Source organism: Carassius auratus, chromosome 16 (genome assembly GCF_003368295.1).
Source record: "Carassius auratus strain Wakin chromosome 16, ASM336829v1, whole genome shotgun sequence".
NCBI classification, from domain to species: Eukaryota; Metazoa; Chordata; class Actinopteri; order Cypriniformes; family Cyprinidae; genus Carassius; species Carassius auratus.
The window spans coordinates 9,611,333-9,636,504 of record NC_039258.1 but is presented as its reverse complement, the minus strand read 5'-3'; the positions used below and the strand labels follow the sequence as shown (position 1 = coordinate 9,636,504).

The following is a 25,172-nucleotide window of genomic DNA, read 5'->3' as shown; positions in this document are numbered from 1 at the left end:
CATCAAAACCAGTTGATCTCAGTTCAACTATTTCCCTTCAATGAACTTAACACACAAATGTGTTTCATGCCGAGAAAAAAAAAACAAAAAACAAAAAAAAACAGTCCTTGGAACAAAATCCCGTGTAAACAAAAGCCCAGAAGATCACCACACCGGCCTCTTCCCTGTACCCTGGTGGGTAAAACTTGAAAAGGGCTCTGCACTGCAAGCGTTCCCTGATGCTGTACATCCGTCTGAACTCGTTCCGGTCCGGAGACAGGAGGACAATTCTTCCAGTTGGCCACAACTTATAGTGTAAAGACAAAATATAGGAAAGATAATAATAATAATAAAAAAAGTTTAACAGCCTCGTACTACAAAATTCAATTGGAGAATGAGCATTAAACGGGGAAATCTTACTGTCTAGCCAGGCAAACTGTGCCGCTTTCCGAAAAACTTCTTGAGTGAGCACATCACTAAACCATCTGCAAACCAGAGAAAGTGTCAAATATGCAGAGTCACCCGCTGACAAAATAAAATTCACTGAGGATTTCCAGGGGAAGCTGTTGAATCAAAAACATACATAGGTTTATTTATACATGTATTTAAAGTTATTAAACATTATATAAACACTGAATACAGACAACCTTGCTTTAAACAAACTCTATAGATTGTTGTCGAAACTGCATACTCATTCTTTTACAATACCACTAATAAAATGTGAATATATACAGTACTGTGCAGAAGTATTAGGCATGTTAGTATTTTCTAACTGAAAAAAAAATTGTTTTAAGCCAATTATTTATATCTTTTGCTGTAGTGTGTCAGTAGGATATATTAGTTTACATTTCCACACATTCATTTTGCAATTAATTGTAATAATCCAGTGAGATATTTGTATATATTTGTATGCATGATCCACATGAAGATCTTTTACATTGAATATAAATATTTCTGTCTTATATGGTGAACAAAATCCACATTAGATCACAAACAGAAGTTATTTAAAACACTCGCTGCTGTCTGAAAATGAATTAAGCTGAAATGTTTTTAAATGTCTTTGATGCTGATGTTTACTGATAGCTGTATATAAAATAATCCACGGTACTGACCAATATAGTACTTGTACATAATACCAATTTCATATCTGAACAACTATGTAGCTGTAATAACTAAAATACCTCTGCATGTACACACATGTAATTATTAGTTCTTAATGAATGTATGTGCACAAATAACCTGCTTTGCTCGACTCTGCCTGAAGACATTGTCTTTTGTATGGTGAAGTTCCTCCCCTCAGTGGTTGAACTCTAAAAGAACAAATGTCAAGAGGTAGGTATATTGCTAGATATAGTACAGAGTAATGTTTCATGTAGCAACATTCAAACAGCTACATACATTTGCGGAGTGAAGCTGTCCAGGAGAACAGAACACCACCACCTCCTGATCATGTCATCCTGAAAAATAATAATAATAATAATATACACACAATAATCATGCATGTCTGTTCAAATAACTTGACAAATGTAATGGCATACCTCTGTAAAATCAAACCTAAGAACTAAAGCCATGTACAAAGTGTACTGTTACAATCCACAAAGAACAATAAAAGAGCAATTTATAACAATTATTAACAATAATTATTCAAATTGAACGTACCATGGATAAATAAATGATCGAACATCGCATTTAATAATATAAGATATTTACACAACCACTTTTACTCACCTCATGCAATCAACGTGAAATAGCGTTATTACTCTGCTGCTGCAGTTGCCACCGTTCTGTTTGTTTCAACGCAAACTGCCCCCTGCTGGCTCGGAGCAAAATGTCAAAGGTGGGAAAAACAAATATGGGTGTCGCCCCGCCTCGAAGTGTCGCCCCGCCCCAACGTCCAGACTGCACTCTGGGGTTACTCCTCCTATTTCATGATATATTTCTTCTTGTTCCATAGAATGGCGATTGTCAGTTTATGGTGTATTTCTGCCACTTACTAGACTGGAGTGTGAAGTGACACTGGAAAATATCTTACAGGCTACTATACAGTGGTCACACTATATGAATCTTTAGTATAACACTGAATTCCACAATATTATAATTTTTACTGTATTTTATTTAGTTAATGCAGCCTTGGTGAGCAGAAGAAATTTTTGAACAGTAGAGTGTATAGACATGGTGAGCATGATTTCACCAAATACAACATGTTCCTGGAACGACATTCCAATCAGCCAATCAGAATAGAGATAAGGAAATATCTGTTCTAGGCTTATGATCGGGGTTAGGTACTTCTACACCCTTGTTAATCAGCTATCATATACCACTGATTTTGGGAATAAATTATGAGTAGTGTTAGGTTTTGGATTAAGTCTACATTTTTGGACAGTAATGTTGATCCGACAGTAATGAGGAACATGTCTTATTTGTCAAAATCACGGCGACCACATAGACATCTATCTTATTATTTCTGTCTTCAGAGTTTGTTTTTTCCTCTCTTTTGAATTCAATGTAAATATGGTAAGAGCAATTTGAATGTAAAGCATTTATAAGGGTTTAGCAGTATATGAGAGCAGTGATCACATTTTGGATGTGGGTTTGTCAGGGTGAGGCCCCACCCACTTCTCACCTGTAACACAAAAGAAAGACAACGATTGGCCAATGAAGAGTAAATCGTAATATATTTTTAGATTTTTATATCCCAAGGTTAGTTAGAAATGTATGTTTTAAAACATGATCAAGAGCAATAAACCATCAAAAAAAAAAACAGTGTATGATAAATATAAACATGAAACTATAGTACAAATCCATGGTTACCAATGCAATGAGCCATGAGCTCAAATCTGTCAGAACCGAAGAAGAGCTCAGCCTTCCCGTTCACATGACACACAGTGGAAGGAAAACCAAAGCACTGCAAAAACGGGGAGGTGGGGGGAGATTACTGTAATATATTTTCACCAGAAAGACATTCTAGTTAGAAAGACAAGGTGCAAAAGAATAAGTAAAAGGCACTGACTTGATAGTCCAGTGCTTCTTGTGTGACACTCTTTAGCTTGTCTTTGATTGGCTGAGATTTGGAGAGGGTCAGAATTTCCTCCAACTCATTGGCCGAGAGACCTGCTTTTAATCCTGCCTGTGCAACACAAAACTAGTCTGTTTTAACACAGTGGTGAAGTACAACAGAGGTTATCCTGAAAATGTTCATGTGTATAGATTTTTGGCATAATAATAGGAGATAGCACATGCCAATTAATTCTAATTAGCAATTTTACAAGCCAGGTTCTGCATCTGACACCTCTTCTTTTAAAAACAGCTACTCTTGGGTATAGGATACCTCAATGAGGGAGGCAGGCTGGGTAACGTCCTGATCAGTACTCCAGATTCTTTTCCAGAGCTCTCTAGATACCCTTTCCACCAGCACATCTCCATCTTTTTCCTTCTCCGTTACAGCTGTCACAAAACGCATGGTGTTCAAAGTGCCTGCATGGAAAGATGGACGAGGAAAGAAAAATAAAAGAGATTGTGACAGAAAGTGATTAAAAAATATATATAAATAAAAAAAAATTCTTAAAACATTTCAACAGAACAAAAAATCTGAAGTATGGCTTGTATTGTGCATCTGGCCATGGTTTGAATACCTTTCTCAAACATTACTTCAAAAACATTCGAAGGTGGATACAAAGGAACACCAAAATAGCCAGACACCCGCTCCAGATCTTTGGTCATGTAAAGGAACTTATTTGGGACGATTCCAGGAGGCTGATTGCCTAAAAATAGAGGAAATTTGATCACATGTTAACTTACTTATAAAAGCACATTTTTATAATGCTTTAATTAATTAGATGTTGCGTGAGTATGGCTCCCATGGTAGTCTATTAGTTACTTTTGACCCATTTCAGTAAAAAATGCAACATAAATACCACATTATTTTGATATTTAAAAACGCATTTTCATTAGAAAGAATCGAGAACTGTTGTTTTTAATGATTTATACAGATTATACACATACCCATTACCTGAGCCATGCATGACTCCCCCTAAATATGCTGGTTTAAATTTCAGGTCGATGTTCCAAACATTTCTATAGCGACACAGCACCTTAAAACACAAAATCAACACATTATATGAGAACATCTTGAGCAAACTGGATCGCAATTAAGTACTTTAAAGGAGAAAAACAATACGCACTTCAAATGCCAGCCAAGAATACGGAGAAACAATATCATAGAAAAACTCTACCATTTTTCTCGAACCGCCCATTTTTTTAAAGAAAATAAGCACCTTCACAAATATGGATTATAATATGGGTTATTAGAATAATGTAATTTACATGCACTCGACCAGTTTAACCTTGGCGTCACTGTCTCACTCGTTTACTTTAAGAGAAACTGTGCTAAAGTTCAACGCAGTTAGAACGAGATAGTTTGTGGCAAAAAGCCCCTCGTTCACTACGACAGACTTGCATCGACTGTTTGAAGTATGCCAAAAAAAAAAAAAAAGTGTATTTCTAAGGGTTATGAACGACGTTAAAGAACAACACGAGTTGAAATAATCTTCGTCTCGAAATAGTGATGGACACTTGACACTGCTTCGTGAAGCTTCCGATTCTTTGTGAATCATTTGTTTCGAACAAGTGACTCGGAGTTCATCCATGTCACGTGATTCGTGTCTTAAAAAAACATTTGTCTGATCAATTTTTATAATGTGTATAATAAAAAGGAATTGTTATAGTTCTTAGTCTCCTATTGGTTTGATTAACCAAGCTCATCATGAAACAAACAAAACAAGCCCTGCAAATTAACATATTATACAGGCATTTCATATTTAACAGTCTTACATGTTTTGTTAATTGGCTTTAATATATTACAAATTCAATAAAAAATTGGAATTAGTTTGTGAAATGTGTTTTATGTGTGTTTGATCTTATTTTTTTTCTCCTTTTTTAGTTGCATGCTTTGACAGCAGGCGTCACCAACGTGTGGTGTTTCTAGCACAAAATCTTTTTTCTGCCATCACCACTCGTAAGTAAACGATGTTAATTTAAGCATGCTGCTTTCAGTGGTTTGTAGTTAGCGCTTAACTTTTGCGACAAGTTCCCACATTTCAGAGTGACTGAAAAGCTCAACGCTGAGTGAGCTACTATCAGAGCTCCGCCCCTAAGCTAGCAGCCACAGTGAAAGTTCCCGTCTGTTGAAGGGGTTGCCAGATATTCCGACGGTGACTGGTTCTTTTATTTAACCATATCTTCCTGAAAATAGGAAAATAAATTACGTGTATTAGGGTCTGGGGAATAACGAAATACATTACGTATTTGAAATACGAGTAACGAGTAAATATGAGTAACTGTATTAAGTTATAATTACATTTTAAATGAGGGGTATTCAGATTACAGTTACAACCAAAATGTACAGTATAGATTACCAAAGTGATTACCTTCTTGTCATTTCTTAATTTAATATTTAAGTAAACAGTTTGGGGATTTTAACCAATAAGGCAACTTCTCCGTTTAAAAAAAAAAATAATAATAATAAAAAAACTAACTTATGTGCAGCAGCCTGTTCATTTAGCATGTAAATTAAATAACTCTCACATTACACGAGCACTTGTGATAAAAATTATAGTTCTTTTATAAAACCATGAAGGTGTTTTGTATCTATTTTCATCAACATAATTTTCGGTTGCTTATGAATATCTGGATTGTCATTGGCATTTTCATTATATATATCAGAGTATATCCCCGGCATACACAGACGGCTCAAAAGATCAAGAACTAATAAGAAATAAGTTGATCAGTGGAGTAAAGCGAACTTCAAATCATTTGGCAGTTTATACTGTAGAAATTATAGCAATATCCTACTCTTGTCATTGCGGTGGGTAGAGAAACACAAACATGAGAATGTTTTAATTGGTTCTGACTCAGTTTCAGAATTAAAGAGTTTGAGATCTTTTAAATCTAATCACCAAGATATTCTCTTAAGTGTCTTAAAGAAACATTCAAGAATTGTTCAAAATGATACATCAACCAGTTTTATATGGGTCCCAGCACACATAAGTGGAATTAAAGAAGTGGATTAATTAGCAAAACAAGGCTTTTATTATATATTATTATTATTATTATTTTATTTTTTTTTTTTTTAGAGGGACGGGATAAATAGAATATAAAACGCTGTTTAACACTCCGGAGCAGAAGGTGGCGGTAATGCAACTATTTATGTTGTATGCCAGTTGCCGTTAAAAATCAGGAAGAAGAAGAAAAAGAAGCAGATGTTATGAATATCTGGCAACTCGTAAAGCTAGCGATCCATGATGAACATATGCGGTAGTAGGAAGTGGTGAGGAGAGAGTGCGGGAGGTTAAAGGGGACTGCAGGATATTTTAAAATCCTTCAGAATAAATCGTCTTGATAGCACATGTCTAAATATAACACTGCTGTAAGTATTGCTTTGGTTATTTAAGAATTATAGGTATATCCATTCTCACTGATCCATTGTCAGTCTCCTTAAATACAAGGCCAGTCTATTTGATGCATCTAAAAATGTTATAATTTATTCAAATGTCAGATTTATGAAAAACATAAGATAACTTATGTTGAATGACTGGTTCTTGGAAGTGAGTGCTTGAGCTAGAGACCTAGAGCTAGAGATATTTGGTTCAGTAAAGGCATTAATTAAATCTAAGCATTGATTAAAAGCGTTTTACAGAAGAATTACCTCAGCATCTCATTGTTTCATTTTTAATAATGTGAAAGATAGTCAAAGATGGGATGACTGTTTAAATTTTGGCAGTTTTCCAAACTGAATAAAGGGGTAGTTCACCCTTAAAGGTTTTTCTTTCTTAATGTGGAAGTCAGTGGATACCAGCAACCATTTGGTTACCCACATTCTTCAAAATATCTTATGTGTTAAACAGAAGAAAGAAACTCAACTGGAGGGTGAATAAATTATGACAGCTTTTCTTTTTTGTGGGAACTCTTCTTTTAACCCAAGCCACATACAATTTGAATGTTTGATTGATAATATGATATCTTAAACCAGAGGTTCTCAATTCTTGCCCTCAACGCTGGAGCTAAACTCTGCAGGAAAGTGGACCTCGGTGACCAGAGTTGAGAACCCATGTATTAAACAGTAAAAAAGTTGTTCTACTTTGTTATTGGTGTAAGCAGAAAGATGTCACCAGATGAATTAGTCTACCTAGGGATCCTTGCTGCATCAATTCCTGTAGGATTCCTCTTCCGCTACCTAAGTAAGTCTGACCATGTAATTCTTCACATTAATGTGTGAAAAATAGGGTGAATACAGGTGAAGCTGGTTCATTTGACATTGACATTGTTTTAAAAAATTTTTGAATGCCTCAGCCTTCACGCAATGTTCACAAAACAATGTTGTTTTGTGACAAAAAGTAAAGAACAATAAATAAATACTACAGCTTGAAATCTCACTTCACCTAAAAACCCTGTGGATCACAGTTTTTAATGGCTTTAATTATAAATTATTATAAATGGGTCAAAGTTTAAATTTCTGTTGGTCATATTAAAATCCAAAATTACACTGATTCTTTGGCTTTCCCAGTGTACCAGTGATGCTTCATTGCTGTATGAATACTTAATGCTGATTGGACTAATAAATTAATGAGAAGGATGATTAAGGTTAAGTGTCCCGGTGTTCACCCTATTATAAAGTCAGCAAAACATTCTATCTGTTTGAAATGCAGGTTCAAAATCTTACTGTCAATGATTCATCCTTGCATATGTTTGATTTAAAAATAATAATAATAATATCAAAAGTCATAATTTGATCTTTCAGTGATGTACATACACACTACAGTATTTCTCCAATCACTTATTCCACTTAAACAACACCCAAAAGCGAACTCACTTTCATATTCCTATATTGTTAAGTGTAATGCCAATGTCAACAACTGATGCATGGAACCAAGTTCTCACCCTAATTAAGTTATTTTGTGATGATCCTTTATTCTCAGATATATGTCACAATAGAGGCTTTAAATAAAAGCCCTTGATCATTTTCCTGTGTATTATTTCCCAGGTCCTCCAGTCAAGCAGGGGGCAGCATTACTGTTAGGTTTGATCATCTCGATAGCAACCTGTGGGATCCACACTCTACACTCTCTATGTACAGTGTTAGGAACATGGCTGATTATAAAGATCAACTGGCGGTTCGTATGATATGTAGCTGTCTGAACTTTTACATTAGATTTGGTGTTATTCCTTTGTTCCACCTTTGTCTGTTTTTATTTTTTAATTTAGAAGTGCCCCTGCTCTGTCTTTGGGTTGGACGTTTCTGTACCTCCTCTTTTTCCGTCTGGTCACCTGGTTTGGCCTTCCTCAACCAACACCTTTTGCCAATGCCATTCAACTTCTTTTAACTTTGAAGGTACGAGAGAATAACATTAGACACATTTACTACGTTTTAAACTCTTGATATATATGAAATGAGTTTTGTTTTGAATGCACAGATGGTCAGTTTAGCCAATGAGATTCAAAGTTATCACTTGGAAAAGAAAAAGGAAGTGAGCACCTTCACCAAATCCCCAGTGGTGGGAGGACTTTCCCATGAGCCTTCACTTTATGACATTATATCATACAGCTACTGCTATGTGGGCATAATGACAGGTATTTTGCATGCTTTTTTGTGTTGATTTGAATATATGGGAATGCTTTTGAGTCTATTCAAATGTTCTGGGCTGTTTGTTTTGCATGTATGCTAACATGTCTCTCTCTGTTTCTCTCTGCTACTAGTTCAGTTATGTGTGAGTCCAATTTATTTTTATAACTAATTGTGTTTATTATTGCTCCTCTTTTCCCATGATTTGTCTTCCCAAACCATGGCTCATTTTTCATTCCAATATTGCATTTGTTTCCATACCTATATTCCATCCCATCTTTGCCCATCTGCTTTATGTCTTCATTGATAACTTACCATTCTCTTCTCACGTTCCTTCATTTTCCATTCTTTCTCCCACCCACTCTTGCCGGTGTTCTGCAGGTCCCTTCTTCCGTTTTCAGACGTATGCAGACTGGCTGCAGCAGTCTAGTCCTCTGTCATTGCCGGGTAAAGAGCCCTGCCTTCAGAGGCTGAAGATGGTGCCCATTTACGGAGCTCTCTTCATAGCCGTCAACTCCGTCTTTCCCTTGTCTTACGTCCGTACCGATGAATTCCTGGACCACAACTATTTTTACAGGTTCGGTTTTCTGGATTAAAATGCCATTCCAAAGAGAGACTGAAAATGAAACGTCAGGAGATGGTGAAATTAAATCATACATTATTTTTTATTGTCATATTGAGAATCATAGTGGTATTAAATTTCAGGTTTTTCTACATGGTGGCAATTTTCTTTGTATTCCGGATGCGTTTCTACTCGGCGTGGTGTGGGGCAGAGGCTGGCTGCATCAGTGCAGGTCTAGGCTGTTATCCCCAGGGAGCACTGTCCAAACCTGGAGGAGGGCCAACGGTGAAATATAGGTAGGGTGTTTAACTTTATTGATAGAGTTATAATGCGCTTTTACAATTTGACTGTAACTTGTCAATCTAATGACTTAAAGGCAGAGGTGGGTAGAGTACCCAAAAACTGTACTCAAGTAAAAGTAAAAGTACTTCTAGAAATATTTACTCAAGTAAAAGTAAAAGTACTAGTCTGAATAGTTACTTGAGTCAGAGTAAAAGATAGTAAGTTAAAAAATAAAAAAATAGTAGTTAGTTACTAGTTACTTTGGGTCATATATACTGAGCCTATTTTTATTTAGATATATAGATAAAATATATGTAATGTTTGTGTGTATATATATAAATGTAAATATTTCATTAGCCTTTACTCCAATTTATGTCATTTATTATAAAACCCAGATATAGGTGTCATGCCATAACATATTTTTAATACGACTGACTTTATATTAAATGTGAATTTAACATTGAAAGTTAATGTGATATAAAAATTGCTACTAATCTTTCATTGTTCGGAAAGAGAGCAAATAACATCTACATTATTGAAGATCATTTTCACTGACAGTCTAGAGTTCAATCACTCTCAGAAACTCCCATTAAAATCGCTCAAACTGTTAACAATGTGAAATCAATATCTTAATTATAGATTCTGTTTCATATCTGCTTCGTTAACAACACAAAGAAAGAAGCAATTAAGATCTTCAGGCTGTTTTTTTAACTGTGTAAGAGTAAAATGCCCATTTTTAAATATACTCCAAAAGTATTAGTTACCCCAACAAATTACTCAAGTAAATGTAATGAAGTAAATGTAACCCGTTACTACCCACCTCTGCTTAAAGGCTACCTATAGATATATTTATACCAGGAAATAACAGCAGGATTCAATAAAACACAGTTGAAACAGTAGTGTAAACACAGTGTCACAGTTGTGTAGTTTTAAACCACACTTGTCAAGATAAGGAGAAGTACATGCAAAACATGTACAGAAAGTTTACTGTGCTTTGTACAGCAACAGTGTTAGACCGTGAACAGTGTAGTAGCTTGAAAAATGTACAGTCTGTGAAATCTCGTTCTCGGCTCGTTTTTTCACAAGCTTTCAGAGAAAGGCTTACCAAAACAAATTTACTGGGTTGTTCTTTTTCATGTTTTCTGGGTTGGTAGATGCACCGGAGACCCGTTTATAGCACTTGAACAAAGACAAATGAATGGCATGACAAACTGATATTTAAAAGTCTTGATTTTGTGTTAGCTGAATGTGTTTAAGATTAACTTTTAGTTGGCAGCGGTAATCAACATCTGTAAAAGAAAGGGATTTGATTTGAATTAAATCAAACAGTACAGATAAAGTAAAATGAATCTCTTAATATCAGAATTAACTAATATGGTATCAATATATTGTGCACCCCTAGTGTAAATGGTAATCACAGTCAAAAAGGCCATATTTCTTAAGCGTGGATCTACAAGACACTTTAGCTAGACTATCTTCACTTTAGCTAGACTATCTGATTCTGATTCTATCTACAGGAAATTAGAAGCTCACTTAGGGTTTGATAAGGCGGTAGATAATGTTAATGAAATGTTATTTTTCTTTCAGTCCTGATCCAGACACAGTTGTGGAGTATGACTTTAAAACGATCCAGAACATCGACTGTTATAACACAGATTTCTGTGTAAAGGTTCGACATGGCATGCGCTACTGGAACATGACGGTACAGTGGTGGCTTCACCACTACATCTATCCCAATGCTCCTTTCAGAGCGTATGCTCTTAGGTACAAGCATGTACATTTGACCTATCGACTCCATTGTATAGTTACTGACCATTGCTAATCATTCACTTTCTCTTTGTTTTTATCTCTTTACTTATTATGACAGGGCTGGATGGACTATGTTAATCAGTGCTTATTGGCATGGCCTCCATGCTGGTTACTACCTCTCCTTTCTCACTATCCCACTGTGTATTGCAGCAGAATCGGCCATGGAGGCATCAGTCAGAGCTCGTCTAGGGCCAACAGGCCAAAATGTCTTTGACTGGATCCACTGGTTCCTCAAGATGAGGGCTTACGACTGCATGTGCATGGGTTTTGTTCTCCTGAAGGCCAGCGACACCATCAATTACTGGAGCTCCATATACTTCATAATTCACATCATTGCTGTTGTTTGTATAGGAGTAGGACAAGTGATGAAAGGAGGTAAAAAGAGAGAGAGAAGGGATGGAGTGGAAGGATTGAAAGAGGATGTGGTAAGAGAGAAAGCTGAGTGATGCCATGATCATGCTGATAACCGGAGAGATGGTATGTTTACAACATGCACTGTAGTAGCCATCAACTGCCATTCAAGGTATTTTGCATTTATAAACCAACACAGAAATGTAATACACGGTGAGCCCAAGGACATCAGTCTGTATTTTATTAACAGTGAAAACGGCATCAAATATTTTCCATAATTATGATGATTCTAATGTTGGCATTTATTTTATTACATATGTTGTATTTTTTATTATCTGATGATAAACAGTGCAGCCGTATAGATAAATTCCTACCAGGTCAGTTTTGCTTTAAATTGTATTCTTTATTTGCTTTAAACAATTGGAAAGCAGGTTTGTATTGTATTTTAATACAGTTTTCTGCTCATCGGTGACCTTGGGACTCAAATGAATCTCCCACACACAGAGTATTTATAACTGAATCCATCCATAAAAGAATGATAATAATAATGTTGGACCAGTATCACTACTTTGAGCACAAATTTGTGGAGATTTACTCTTTCTGTTATCGTGTCTTTGAGGTAATACATCCTTTATGATAAGGTGTATGTATTGCCATTAAAAGTAAGTCTGTCATGTTTGATGGGATGAGTATCCATTGATGGTTAATGTATGTGTCATACGCATCAATATTACTATAATAATTCTACAAAGAATGTGAAAGTAGTTGGTAACTTAAATTTTTTTTCACTTTTTCAAAAAGAAGCAGTGAATGTTTCTGCTGTGTTGTTCATCATTTGTTTTCCAGTTTGATACCACATGATGTAAAGTGCATCTTAAAATGCAAGCTAAACTTTTGCACCAATTAACATGTTACAAAGATTTTCTCAAAAGAGCTCAAAAGTTGTGTTTCTTATAAAATCTAATTATAATGAACAGTCCTATTTTAAAACATTCAGATTATTTTGTCCTTATACACTGGATGGTAGCACTGGTGTTTAGTTTATTGATCCGTTCAGATTGTATCCTGTTTTTTACCTGCTATGTTGTATCTAATGTTTACTTTCTGGAGTATTAAATACAGGATTTTCCGCTCCAAACTCTGAGGTTTTGTTTGAAAAAATCACAGTATTTTAATACAAAACCGTATCCCACTGAAACTTCCTTCATCTGGTCAAATAGAAAACAAAATATGTTAACGAGTATCATCTGATTTTTCCATGAAGTGACAGTTTTCATTACATGTCTCAAACATTTTTGAGATGGATTTTCCGCCCACCGTAATAGCTCATATTCTGCCTTGACTTAAACTACTATTTGAAAGTTTGGGGATTGTAGATTATTATATTTCTTACATGCATACTTTTTTATCAATTTGTTTTTTAAATAATTTTAAACCCTTTTCTATGGTAATATGTTTTAGAATTGTATTTATTATAATAAATATTTCAGTTTTAAGTGTCACATGATTCTTCAGAAATAATTTCATTTGCTGATTTGGTGCTCACAAAAATTGTGGTCACTTTCATTATCAGTGTGAAAAGGGTTCTGCTGCTCAATATTTTATGCAAATTCAATTCAAGTTTATTTGTATAGCGCTTTTTACGTGTTGCGTCCATGTTTTAATTAATGTTTCATAAGTTGCACTGAGAGATAGTTTTTATTATTTAATTATTTTGTTTATTAACAGTGTGATATCTGTATATAAAGACTCATTGGCACATGCAACAAAAAGGTTATGCCCCTTGTCATAACCATCTTATAACTTAACTCATAACTTTTATTTTCAAAAAATAAACTTGATTCTTCAATTATTAGTCATTATTTAAACACAACTACTTTAGTAAATCGGTTATGAGTCGGTATACAGAGAAAGCCAAATTGTTCTCAATAGGTTGCAACTGACAAGATACAATTAGTTTGCCAAGCATGCAGCTAGCGATCAGCTGGTAATAAGTACAAGGAAGTGTTTCCAAAGTTTATTTCCATGAGTCCTGACACAACTGTGTTCTTCTCTGTCAGTGGGATTAGTCAAACTAGCTATGCACTACTGACAGGCAGCTGCTGTTTCTGGATTGTGCAGTTAGTCTTTTAGTTTGTTTTAAGTGGAATCCATGTTGATAGTACCTGTTTTCTGATGGAGCTGAGAGAATTTAACAATCAAGTCCATTCACCTCCAGGTAAGACCGTATGTATACGTGTGAAACATAGATTTGTAAGGTTAGCTCACAATTAGTTCCAAGTATGAGATAGAACTTTAAATGTCTGTGTAATATATATATATATATATATATATATATATATATATATATATATATATATATGTAAATAAATGTAAAAAGAAAAAAAATCCATAAATTATAAGGTGATTCAAACTTTTTACTTCTGAAGAAATACAATTTAAAAAAAAAATATTTTATTATAGTATATTTACCAAAATATTATTTTCAGAAAATAAATAAAATGAATTTGAAAAATGCCATCCATATTTTTAGACACACATGAGTTGTAAATTGATACGATTTAAAAAATACAGTAATTAGCAATGAAATTAATCATTGTTCTCTCTGTCTATGATACAGATCTTATACAGTTCTGTATGGTCTTGTGACATTCATTAAACTGAATAGTGTAAATCTAACAAATGATGTTTGTCCTCAGTTTCACCCATGTTCAGTGTGAAGTCTGTTATTTAAGTGTTAAACAGGACTGGCAGGGATGTGCATATATAGGTCATGGCTATGTATAGAAATGTAGTGCATAGAATATTTTAAGAGCTGATGGGGAAATGCTGCTCCATTTTGTTCTCAGTCCCAGTTACCTGTACTTGACTGTAATGTCTCCCAGTACAATTAAGCATCAGTATTATCCCTTCCTTGCCATGTATATTTTTAATATATCAGCATTTTGAAATACATCTCTGAACATGTACAGATTACCCTAGTCCTTCACTGAGGTTCCAGACAGTTCCAGACCAAGACACTAGTGCGGTTCAGTTTGATTGGGCCTCCCCAACTGAAGATGCTGAAGACTCCAAGGAACCTCGAAATCTCCGTGAGCTGCCACTGCACATGGGTCTGAAGAAAGCATTATGGTATAGCCGCATTATCTTTTTACATTTTTACATAACCAATATTTAGGGATACATTTGGATTGAAGAAATACAATTCTTTCTGTTCTAACTTCAGCTCCCAAACGTTTTGCTTGTTTTTACTGTCTTCTTCCAGGCAGGTGCAGCAGATGAGAGTTCCAGTTGTTTCTAGCTCTTGGAACGTCAAACAATCACAGACATTCCGCCGTTTCTGTGAGGTCGCCAATTACATTCTCAGCTATTTTGTTCTGTGGAAGAGGGGAATCCAAAAGATAGGAGGTGATGGAAATATGAATTAATGAGCAAAAATTTGAAAAGCTGTGCTCATTTGCACATACATGTGTTTTTCCACCTTAAATGATAGGAAAATCCACTGGTCGTCTGAGAAAATACACAGAGAAAGAGATCAAACATAAGCATATAGTGGAGATGGAAGACACAGGATCATTAAAAATAAACTTCATCTGCTTAATTTTTTTTTTTTTTTTTTTTTGTAGGTCACTTTGGTGGAGGAGTCCAATCCTACTTCTTGTTCCTGAGATTTCTTGTGATTCTCAACTTCCTATCCTCGTTGTTAATTGCAGCATTTGTCCTCATTCCCAGCATTGTGTTTCGCTCCATGAACTTAAACTCCACCATTGCTTCCACAGTCAATCTAACCGGTAGGATCCCAATCTCTCTGGTACAACACAACGCTAACCTCTCATGCTCGATTGCCTAAACTGGTTACCAGATAATAGTAATAGTATTCATAAAAGCAACAAGACCAGTCTGACATGTTTAGTGCTAGTTCATTTACAGTTTAACTTCACAAAGGTATATTAGATCAATAAAAAAAAAAGTCATGTTAAAAAACAATTGTGAATTCGGTTAATAATTATCATTATAGCTAATCCTCTCAAAGAAAACTATTTTACTTTATAAACAGGTTGGTTGTTGTTGACTAAATTGAGTCTCTTCTTCCCTGTTCTGATATGTTTTAATATATAAGGTTGTTTCCTGCAGCAATCCTAATTATAGGATAGCTGGGATTCTCCCTAATTTTCCTAGCCCTTTACTCCTAATATGATGGGATTCAGAGAAAAACACTATTAGGAATTACCCCCCTTTTTTAAATACTACTCACACAATATGCAGATATTTAAAGACATTTAAAATGAATAAAAAGTCAATATTATGCTTTGTCCATTTTCAGTGAACTTAATTAAGTTTATTAGAGATGTAATGTATATGTAATATTATCTATCTATCTATCTATCTATCTATCTATCTATCTATCTATCTATCTATCTATCTATCTATCTATCTATCTATCTATCTATCTATCTATCTATCTATCTATCTATCTATCTATCTATCTATCTATCTATCTATCTATCTATCTATCTATCAGATGAGGAGATATGCTTGCAGTATGATCCAAAACCTGGTGCCCTTCTTGTATTTTACACATTCATACTGGACCTGGTTTCAGGGACGGTATGAGCACACATTCAGATTTTTTGGACATTTCTACATGAGTTCGAAAAATGAGGTTCCTTATGCTCACCAAGACTGTGTTTATTTAATCAAAATACAATAAAATTGTAGTATTGTGAAATTTCATCACAATTGAAAATATATTTTCTATTTTTATGTTTTTATGCAATTTATTCCGGTGATGACAAAGCTGAATACTGAGCAGCCTCTCCTCCAGGCTTCAGTGTCACATGATCCTTTAGGAATCATTCTAATTCAAATCAATGCTGATATGATGCTCAATAACCAAATCTAAATATTAATTGAACACAGTTGTGCTGCTTTATATTTTTGTGGTCTTTAATATCACTTCAGTTTTTCCATCAGTTTAATAGATCGTTGCTGAATAAAGGTATACTTTTTTTATACAGTAGTATATTAAATATGAAATTATATTTAATAACATCTTCAGCACTGTCATTTTTTTTAAACGGCAGCTTTTCAATTTAAACCAATGTTTTCTTTTAAACTTTGCATTTTTACATAATTGAGAGACAACATGGCAAATAAAATGAAACTTAAAGTTAAATTAAAGCAAGGAATTATTATAAAGCTTGTTTGTGAGCCTGAAATAATGTGAAATTTATTTCTGAATCACTCCAAATCAAAAAAATTATTACTTTTATTTATTTTATCTGAAATCCTTTTTTTTAATGATCTTCACTCATCACAGTTTTCTTTTTTTTATAGGGTTTTATGGAGTATTCATACCTGTTTTATGGCTATTATGATAATTCAGTGACTGAAAGTAATGGCTTCTCTTACAACATTCCTCTGGCCTATATGTTGATGGCAGCCTTCTACTTCCTCTTCTGCTTGATTTGCATGATTATTAGGTGAGTCTTGTCTGGTTTTACTGCCAACATATTGAAAGGACATTGCTGAAGTATTACGTTGACATCTGTGGCCAACAGAATGGGCGACACGGCTCGTCTTGTTGTAGTGATGGGTGGAGAAGCAGTAGGTGGATACAGTATGGAGGTGTTTACAGGATGGAATCATGGTCTCCAAGGAGACTTTGAAACAAAAGCTAAACAAAACAATCTTCGCCACCGATTACAGGTCTGTACATCAGGAAAAAAGTCTGAAATTGTCTTCAGGTATTTTATGTGAAAATACAGTGAGTTGTACTGGGGAAACAAAATCATAAAAGGAACAGTTCACTCACAAATGAAAGTTTGCTAAATGTTTGATAACCACCAGGCTGTCCGATATACATAAGTTTGTTTCTTCATCGGAATATATTTGGAGATATTTAGAATTACATGCTCACCAATGGATCCTCAGAAGTGAATGGGTGCCGTCAGAATGAAAGTTCAAGCAGCTGATAAAAACATCACAATAATCCACATGAAAATGTGTATGTCTGTGAACAACTATTGCCTTAATGTCTTAAATATGCTCAGATCAAATATCATTCACAAATGAATACAGTCCAAAACAGTTTGCTATATTGGCCAGAAGCAATGGTTTAAAGTTCAAACATTTGTTTCTCACAAACACACAGCTTTTCTCTTCATAATACATTCATTGTTGGACTGGAGTCATGCTGGTTACTTGTTTTTATCAGATGTTTGGACTCTCTGTCTGAAAGCATCCATTTACTGCAGAGCATCCATTGATGAATAAGTGATATGTGTAAATTTCTAGCATTTACATTTTCGGGGTCAACTATTCCTTAACTGGGAACTACTAGCGCAGTATATTGTTATTTATTTATAAAAAATATTCCCTCTTTTTCTCTTCCACTATGTCTGTCACCCTTAGTTGGATCTAGAAGAAGAAAGGCTTAAAAAAAAGGCCGCCTCTCTGACTCTGGGCAAAACAGTCTCTCTCTACGCACTCCGTGTTTTCCTTAACCTAGTAGTATTAATACTCATCGGTGCAACTTTCTATGGTATTGCACAGGCAACTCTGTTCAGCCAGGTGAAGTATCGCATAAAGCCTTGGGCCTCACCGAATTCAGATTCATGATTTGTTTAAGTGGAAGTTTTAAGATTATATACAAGTATGCTTGTAAAATAAAGGAAAAGTCAATATTTATTCAGTTGGTTGAAGTTCTGATCACCCTGTCTGGCATTATTTTTTATATATATATAATTTATTAAAATCTCTCTTTATGTCAGTCTATGAAGCTAACAGGCTTTAATGGGCTGCTATTGCAATACTTACCCTCCATGGTCATAACAGCAAGCAATTTTGTGGTGCCGTTACTCTGCAACAAGATTGCATTACTGGAAAAATATTCTGCTGGTACCACCATCATCCTGTCCCTGTTGAGGTTTGATCAATACTCACACCCACACAGAATAAAGATATCAAAGAGGACACAGAGCAGAAAGATGAAGAGTAATACTTGTTTAGCCTTGGTTAGAGCATCACTGAGAGCTCTTAGCCTGCAGTTTATTTTGTGACCCTCATTATATAGCTTTCAAAATGAATCATTTCAAATGAAGTACCGTCATTTTCTCTAAATACTCACACATTGTCTGTTCATACATTGTTCTCTTTTATACGGTTTTTGTCTTTATTCTTTTGGAGACTGTTCTTTTGCTTGCTTAATTTGACTCATTCCATCTGTTGGTTATCGCAGGGTGGTATTCCTGCGTTTGGTGAGTTTGGGTGTTTTGCTGTACACTCTATGGGAGCAGATCACCTGTAAGGGAGAAATCAGCAATAACAACTGCAAGCCCTGTCATTACAATTACGCCCAATATAAGGTAAATGTTTTGACCAATTAAAATAGCTGTTTCTATTCAAATATAGATTTTAAATGAAATGTATTCCTGTGATCACAAAGCTGAATTTTCAGCAACATAACTCCAGTCTTCAGTGTTACATGATTCTTCAGAAATCATTCCTATTAAAACATTTTGTAATATTAATGTTGAAAACAGTCATGCTGCTTAATATTTCTGTTTAAATGTAATGCTTATTTTTCAAGATTGTGTAATGCTTATTTTTCAAGTAGGACATCGAAAAGAGCAAAAATGGAAATCTTTTGCAACAATGTAAATGTGTTAACTGTTATTAACTGACTAATTGATGCGTCCTAATGCATGAATAAATCATTTATTTGGGAAAAAAAAAAAACGTACCAAAACTTTTTAACCTTTCAGCGTAAGTTTTAAAATAGATGTCTTTCTGTTTATTGGCTACATATTCTCAAAATGTTGCCCTTTTTTTCTGTTCCTGTTTTTGTTTTGTTTTTTACATTGAATCTCTTTCTCACAATTACATAGTGCTGGGAGACACGCGTTGGACAGGAAATGTATAAACTGACTCTTTTTGACTTCCTGATTACCTTTGCTACACTAATCCTGGTAGAATTCCCACGCAGGTCTGTTTGCAAATTTATGAATTTGGGCATCCATTTTTATATAAAAAATGTAAGTCTGTAACTTCTTATTGGCTTTTTCAGGATTGTGGTTGATCATTGCTTGTGTAAACTGACTCAGCTGGTGGGACGGCAGGAGTTTCTGGTTGCCCCCAATGTTCTTGCTCTAGTTTACAGTCAAACTGTGGTTTGGACTGGAGCATTTTTCTGTCCATTGCTGCCATTCATCAACACCATCAAATTATTTATCTTTTATTACTGCAAAAAGGTACCATGAACATGCCCTTCTTAGACACACACATCTAAGTAATACAGTTGATTTTAATTTCTCATTTGTTTCTGTTTGTTTGTGTAAGACAACTCTCTTCCAGAATTGTCAACCAGCAACAAGAAACTTCAGATCCACCACCTCCAATTTCTTCTTCATGTTGGTTCTGCTCTTTGGATGGACATTGTCCAGCATGGTTCTTCTTTACAGTGTGACTAAGTCAGTGAGGCCTGTAACGCTTTATGTTGTAGCACACTGATTTTAATGACAGAAAAATAATATTTGTGTATAATCATGTATACTGTATGTCAAGTGAATTTCTGCACATCTAGGATCCATCCATCTTATGGCTGTGGGCCTTTCCGCTTGAACACAGCAATGTGGGACGTTGTACCAGGAGCTGTCAACATGCTAAGCCACACTAGTAAAGAATTCCTGTTTTATATCGGCTCCGAGAAATTCTCCATACCACTCTTCCTCTTCTCCTGGTCAGTATAAAACCAGCCTTTCAATTCAGGATTTCATGTAAAATTATACTCAATATCCATCTTCTGTAACTGTAGGTTGTTTAAAACATTGATATACCAATAAAGAGTTGCTTAAGAGATAATTTTTTTAAGTAATATATAGATGCAGGATTGGGACTGATTTCTTGTTTTTAATATACAGTGTGCTCCTGTGCTATGTTCACGCTTTAACATCTGTCCATGGGAAAAGTGTAACATTGCTGAAATCTCAGTGTAAACTGGTAAGTTCTTAGTTATTAGTAATCCAAATCTATGGATTAGAATGGTTATGCATATTTAAATTGTGTAATTTTATAATATAATAAGATTTAATTACAATAACGTTCCTTTGTGTACCCCTTTAAGCACAAAAAAAATGTTTGTGATCTGAATATTAGATAAATATCACAAAAAATGCTAAGATAAATAATACAACATTTGTAATAAGGGGTGTGATCACCTACCTAAACTGTTTTTTTTTGTTTCCAATTTATCCTCTGACTGGAACCAATATTAATTCATCTTTTAATCCATATTGATCTGGGTGTAACAGGAACAGCGTGACAAGCAGTTCCTGGTCAGACAAATTGAAGAGCTGAATGCCAAAGTGCAGAAGAAACAACATGAACCACAGCAGCCCCAGACAGAGACCAAGCCTTTATACCACACAGAAACACAGTGGAATCAACATTACAATAATGCATTTGATCTCGATACAGACACATAGGCCATATTAAGACTTCAGTTTATACTGGAATTCAGAAATTTGTGCACTCCATTCATTTACAGAAATATAGCCAATGATATTTTCATTACCATTTAAAAATCTATTTTTATCTATTTTTTTATTTAGCAAGGATGTATTCATTGGATAAAAAGTTACAGTGAAGTATAATGTTAGAAAATATCACTATTTCAGTGTTCTCTATTCATCAAAGAATCCTGAAAAAACATATAACTGTTTCTACAAAATTATTTAGAAGCACAACCATTTTTAACAATGAGGGAAAAAAAAGAAGAATTTTTTTTTTCTTGGGCACCAAATCAGCATATCAGAATGTTTTCTGAAGTATCACTCAAAACTGGAATAATAGCTGCTTAAACTGTAGCTTTGGTATAACATGAATATATTTCATTTTAAAATATTAGAAAACTGTTATTTTAAATTGTAATAATATTTTACAATATTACTGTTTTACTGTACAATCAAATATGCAGATGATGTGAGCATAAGAGTTTTCTTAAAAAAGTTTAATTTATATATTAAAAAAGTTCATTTCTAAAATATATGCTTTTTTATAAGCCAGTGTCCCTATTTTTTTTTTACTCAAGTCTTTAACCATGAAAAAAAGACCATTAAACTTTTTTTGCGCGTTATTTAAAACATTTTCAAATACGAAGAACTAAAACAGACTATCATTATACATTGCTGAGGGTTAAGATGTAATCAAGTATTAGATAAATTCTGAAAATTGTTTCCCTGGCAAACAAAAGGCTGAGGGTTGGTTTTAGATGTGCCTTTACAGCGCATGACTATTCATTGCGTCACAAACATTTTTACGTGTGACGTGAACACGCCACGGCAACTTCCGGTGTTTGCAACGCTCTCTTTCCGTACAGCTGAGTCGGTATATTTTTCTCGAAAGCTGTTATTTTGTGTTTTTATGAACATTCAGAACGGAAAGTAACGGATATAATTTACATAGGGATTCAGTGGCGAGTTTGAATTTCGCTGCGTAAGTTAGTTTGCTGACGTGTCTGTTTTGAGCCATGAACTAAGCTGTTGCCTCATTATTGGACCTTGTTTGTGGTTTGACAAACTTGCTACGAGACTAAAACTGCATTTGTCTGTTTCACTGTTCTCTTAAGTATTAGATAATGAACATTTTGCCCAAAAAGAGCTGGCATGTGCGCAATAAAGACAACATTGCGCGCGTGCGCCGCGACGAGGCTCAAGCTGCAGAGGAGCAGCGCGAGATTCAGCGGCGAGTGGAACGCGCAGAGCAAGAGGTAACCATAGCAACCCAGCATCCTTCCACTGTTTCTAGGTTAATTTACTACATTCCCATCCCCTCCTGCACTCAGTGACCCCGATGAATTTGTCCTCACAGTATTACTTTAAAATAAATAAAATGTGTATTTTGTCAATCTTTGTTTGCTTGCCATGTATGATGTATCTTAAATATAAAGCATACTTTAATGATATCTAAATTTGATCTTATGGCTTGAATTTTGAGCTTAATGTTGGTTTCTGATCTATCCATCTATCCCATAATTCCTCAGGCTCGAACTGAGTATTTGAGAAAGAAAGCTCAAGCAGCCCTTCAGCAGACAGGAAAATGGACGGAGGATGGAGAGACAGCAGAGACAAGCCGAGGGGCCCGAGAGATTGAACACTTAAATCTGTTTCCCCTAGAGGACTCATCTGAAAAGAAAGGAAATGCAGAATATCTCAAAGAGAAGAAGGAAGAGAAGGTGTGACAAAAAAGATGAATCCTTACTTAAAATGTTAAGAGATGACATTATAGTTTTTATATGCACATAAATGGGTTAAAATTGTCATTTTTGTGATTTTTTATTTCAGGAGAAACAGGAGCGTGCTATCGGTCTTTTAGTGTCTTTAGGTCCCGCTCCTGGAACAGAAGTAACTCCCTGGTACCTGAAAGGTGGAAAAGAAAAAGAAGACGATAGAGACAAGAAAGAGAAAGAGAAAGAGAAAGAGAAAGAGAAAGAGAAAGGCAAAAACAAGCCAAGAAGCATAACTGAGGAGGAGAAAGAAAAGAAAGACAGAAAGCTGAAAGACAGTTTGGATCCTCTTAAGGAAATGAAGAAAGCACTGGCAGTGAAGGACGGGAAGGAGAAAAAGCATAAGAAGGAGAAGAAAAACAGAGGAGAGAAGAGGAGTGGAGAGAGGTGTGAAATACATTTTCTATTTCTGTCAACACCACTTATGCATCTTGTCATTCTCCACAACAATGTAGTCATACTATATCCAAACCTTTTGAACAGTAATGTGTATGTGTTTAGAATTAGAGCATTTTTGCTTTCAGAAATGCTCTTGATGTCATGAGAACTTAAAAGATTTTCTTTTATGTTTTTCTTTTGTGTAATGCAGTCTAGAATTACAAACAAATGCAAAAGTGTTGCATAAATTAGACTGCCTTACAAACAAGTTCACAACTGCATGAGTAGATCCAGTAGTATCTTGAGTCCACTTGTCAACTTTTTTTTTTTTTTTTTATCATAAAATTATTTATTTTCCTCTCATGACAGTTCAGTTGAGAGGTTACGGGCTGAACGGCTGCAGCGAGAAGCGGAGGAGAGGAAAAGGACAAAGGCTTTACTGGATCAGAGGAGCGGAGGCGGGAAAGATAAAGAGCATGAGCGAGTGATGGGGGATAGAGACAGACCATATAACAGCGCCTACTTTCCTGAATTGGCACGGAAAAGGCAAAGGAGAGACAGAGATCAGTATGGCTTTTATTAGCTTACAATTCAATTCAATAAGTCTAGAAATTGCAGAACTGTTTTGTGGTTAGACAAGAAATTAGCCACGTGCAAAGTGTGAAGACCATTTAAAATGACTGATTGCTACCTAAAATGCCATCGATCTGGCCTCTGCAACCCTTTTATTGGCATCAGATGACTTGTGGGAAAATATGGACAAACCAGAAAACCTCCTTTTTGTTTGTGCTTATAATGTAATCTTATGATTTGTAGGGTCTGCATCAGAGTTGTTTTCACACTGCATTACAGTGTGGACAAGCCATTATTGTGAGACTAAACATTTTTCTTTGCTGGTGATATTGTAGTCCATAAAATATTTTGTTCTTGTTATGTCTAAATACTTCATTTCACCCTGGTATTGCATAGCTGAGTTACACTGCAAAAAGTCTGGTCTGAATTGCCACTTATTCTGGCCACAGTCTGCCCTCTTACTGTCCGCATCTAAAGGTAAGATCATATATATATATATATATATATATATATATATATATATATATTATACATTATTCTGAATAGAACATTGCAGAAACAAACACAAGTTCTTATTATTAAATAAAGATTTGTTGATATGCTCTTTATGCCAGTGTCCAGTATCCTTTGAACATATTTTATTCAATTGCACTGGTTTAACTTCTCTTAGGAAATTACATTACTCTGCAAAACACTTTAACAGTGTCAGCCCAGAATTCATTATAGAGTTTTTATCTAAAGCAAACATGATGTAACTCTTTTTTTGTATTGTGTCAGCTTGTTACTTGCCATGAAAATAGCCAGGGGCGCTTATATAAAATCACCAACCAACTCTGATATAAAGCACTTGCATTTTTTTCATGTTGTTTTTATGTGGCAGTTAAGATAGGTTTAACTGAGATAGATTATACCACAATATATTTTTGAGAAAGGAAAAAAGGCACTCTCTTCAAAGAGTTGTATGGAAAACACGTCACAGAAAATGTGTGGAGACTCAATACAGTTCAGAAAACAAAACAGAATATACATTTTTGTGCAACAGTCGCATATTATGGAAATACCATCTAAAGCTCCCACTAGAAATACTCATTTTGCCTCTATTCTTTTTCCTTTGTGGTTCATAATATAAAGCGCAATTGTGAATTTTATGAATTAATTGTCCTCATTTGTAAGTCGCTTTGGATAAAAGCATCTGCTAAATGACTAAATGGAAATTCATATGCACTGTTTTCACGTTCACTGTTTTCATGTTTTTGTACGAATAAAAATAAATGCTCGGAGTATGAGATTATAAAATTAGTTGGTTTTAACCAGTAATTGGTATTTAAAGGCATATT

General features: G+C 34.9%; 4 protein-coding genes across 6 annotated transcripts; 3 read left to right on the top strand and 1 right to left on the bottom strand.

Moving 5' to 3' along the window:
* Window positions 1-2,074: 2,074 nt before the first annotated feature.
* Window positions 2,075-4,577, bottom strand: LOC113116053 (glutathione S-transferase kappa 1). The gene is made up of 7 exons (XM_026283899.1): window positions 4,161-4,577; window positions 3,989-4,070; window positions 3,612-3,740; window positions 3,308-3,453; window positions 2,990-3,106; window positions 2,791-2,884; window positions 2,075-2,602 (listed from the first exon to the last, which is right to left on the bottom strand). Exons 1-7 carry the CDS (start codon window positions 4,230-4,232, stop codon window positions 2,553-2,555), a joined length of 690 nt encoding a protein of 229 aa, XP_026139684.1. The 5' UTR covers window positions 4,233-4,577; the 3' UTR covers window positions 2,075-2,552.
* A 1,670-nt stretch (window positions 4,578-6,247) lies between these two features.
* On the top strand, window positions 6,248-13,015 carry mboat7 (membrane bound O-acyltransferase domain containing 7). 2 transcript variants are annotated; one of them, XM_026283891.1, is made up of 9 exons: window positions 6,248-6,403; window positions 7,135-7,214; window positions 8,018-8,147; window positions 8,239-8,365; window positions 8,448-8,604; window positions 8,978-9,173; window positions 9,302-9,454; window positions 11,028-11,204; window positions 11,308-13,015. In XM_026283891.1, exons 2-9 carry the CDS (start codon window positions 7,139-7,141, stop codon window positions 11,693-11,695), a joined length of 1,404 nt encoding a protein of 467 aa, XP_026139676.1. In that variant the 5' UTR covers window positions 6,248-6,403; window positions 7,135-7,138; the 3' UTR covers window positions 11,696-13,015. The 2 variants fall into 2 exon arrangements, with proteins under 2 accessions (XP_026139676.1, XP_026139677.1); XM_026283892.1 differs by having other exon boundaries at window positions 7,132-7,214.
* Window positions 13,016-13,647: 632 nt separating this feature from the next.
* On the top strand, window positions 13,648-21,439 carry tmc4 (transmembrane channel-like 4). The gene is made up of 16 exons (XM_026283890.1): window positions 13,648-13,818; window positions 14,573-14,732; window positions 14,866-15,008; window positions 15,227-15,391; window positions 16,123-16,208; window positions 16,938-17,083; window positions 17,162-17,309; window positions 18,015-18,173; window positions 18,374-18,528; window positions 18,841-18,967; window positions 19,490-19,587; window positions 19,669-19,852; window positions 19,941-20,071; window positions 20,185-20,340; window positions 20,522-20,600; window positions 20,912-21,439. The coding sequence occupies exons 1-16, from the start codon at window positions 13,776-13,778 to the stop codon at window positions 21,083-21,085; spliced, it is 2,154 nt and encodes a 717-aa protein (XP_026139675.1). The 5' UTR covers window positions 13,648-13,775; the 3' UTR covers window positions 21,086-21,439.
* Window positions 21,440-21,908: 469 nt separating this feature from the next.
* leng1 (leukocyte receptor cluster (LRC) member 1) lies at window positions 21,909-25,094 on the top strand. Of its 2 annotated transcripts, XM_026283888.1 has the most exons (5): window positions 21,909-22,094; window positions 22,228-22,368; window positions 22,642-22,833; window positions 22,943-23,271; window positions 23,632-25,094. In XM_026283888.1, the coding sequence occupies exons 2-5, from the start codon at window positions 22,237-22,239 to the stop codon at window positions 23,843-23,845; spliced, it is 867 nt and encodes a 288-aa protein (XP_026139673.1). In that variant the 5' UTR covers window positions 21,909-22,094; window positions 22,228-22,236; the 3' UTR covers window positions 23,846-25,094. The 2 variants fall into 2 exon arrangements, with proteins under 2 accessions (XP_026139673.1, XP_026139671.1); XM_026283886.1 differs by having other exon boundaries at window positions 21,909-22,368.
* Window positions 25,095-25,172: the final 78 nt, after the last annotated feature.

Bases quoted from the DNA above. Each gene is read 5' to 3' on its own strand.
- LOC113116053 (XM_026283899.1), bottom strand. From the start codon at position 4,232: ATGGGCGGTTCGAGAAAAATGGTAGAGTTTTTCTATGATATTGTTTCT. The intron at 3,741-3,988 runs GTAATGGGTATG...CTCTATTTTTAG, and splicing joins GGGAGTCATGCATGGCTCAG to GCAATCAGCCTCCTGGAATC. The intron at 2,603-2,790 runs GTAACCATGGAT...TTTGTGTTACAG, and splicing joins GCTCATGGCTCATTGCATTG to GTGAGAAGTGGGTGGGGCCT.
- mboat7 (XM_026283891.1), top strand. From the start codon at position 7,139: ATGTCACCAGATGAATTAGTCTACCTAGGGATCCTTGCTGCATCAATT. The intron at 7,215-8,017 runs GTAAGTCTGACC...ATTATTTCCCAG, and splicing joins ATTCCTCTTCCGCTACCTAA to GTCCTCCAGTCAAGCAGGGG. The intron at 8,148-8,238 runs GTTCGTATGATA...TTTTTAATTTAG, and splicing joins ATTATAAAGATCAACTGGCG to AAGTGCCCCTGCTCTGTCTT.
- tmc4 (XM_026283890.1), top strand. From the start codon at position 13,776: ATGGAGCTGAGAGAATTTAACAATCAAGTCCATTCACCTCCAG. The intron at 13,819-14,572 runs GTAAGACCGTAT...GAACATGTACAG, and splicing joins TCAAGTCCATTCACCTCCAG to ATTACCCTAGTCCTTCACTG. The intron at 14,733-14,865 runs GTATAGCCGCAT...GTCTTCTTCCAG, and splicing joins GGTCTGAAGAAAGCATTATG to GCAGGTGCAGCAGATGAGAG.
- leng1 (XM_026283888.1), top strand. From the start codon at position 22,237: ATGAACATTTTGCCCAAAAAGAGCTGGCATGTGCGCAATAAAGACAAC. The intron at 22,369-22,641 runs GTAACCATAGCA...ATAATTCCTCAG, and splicing joins TGGAACGCGCAGAGCAAGAG to GCTCGAACTGAGTATTTGAG. The intron at 23,272-23,631 runs GTGTGAAATACA...CTCTCATGACAG, and splicing joins GAGAAGAGGAGTGGAGAGAG to TTCAGTTGAGAGGTTACGGG.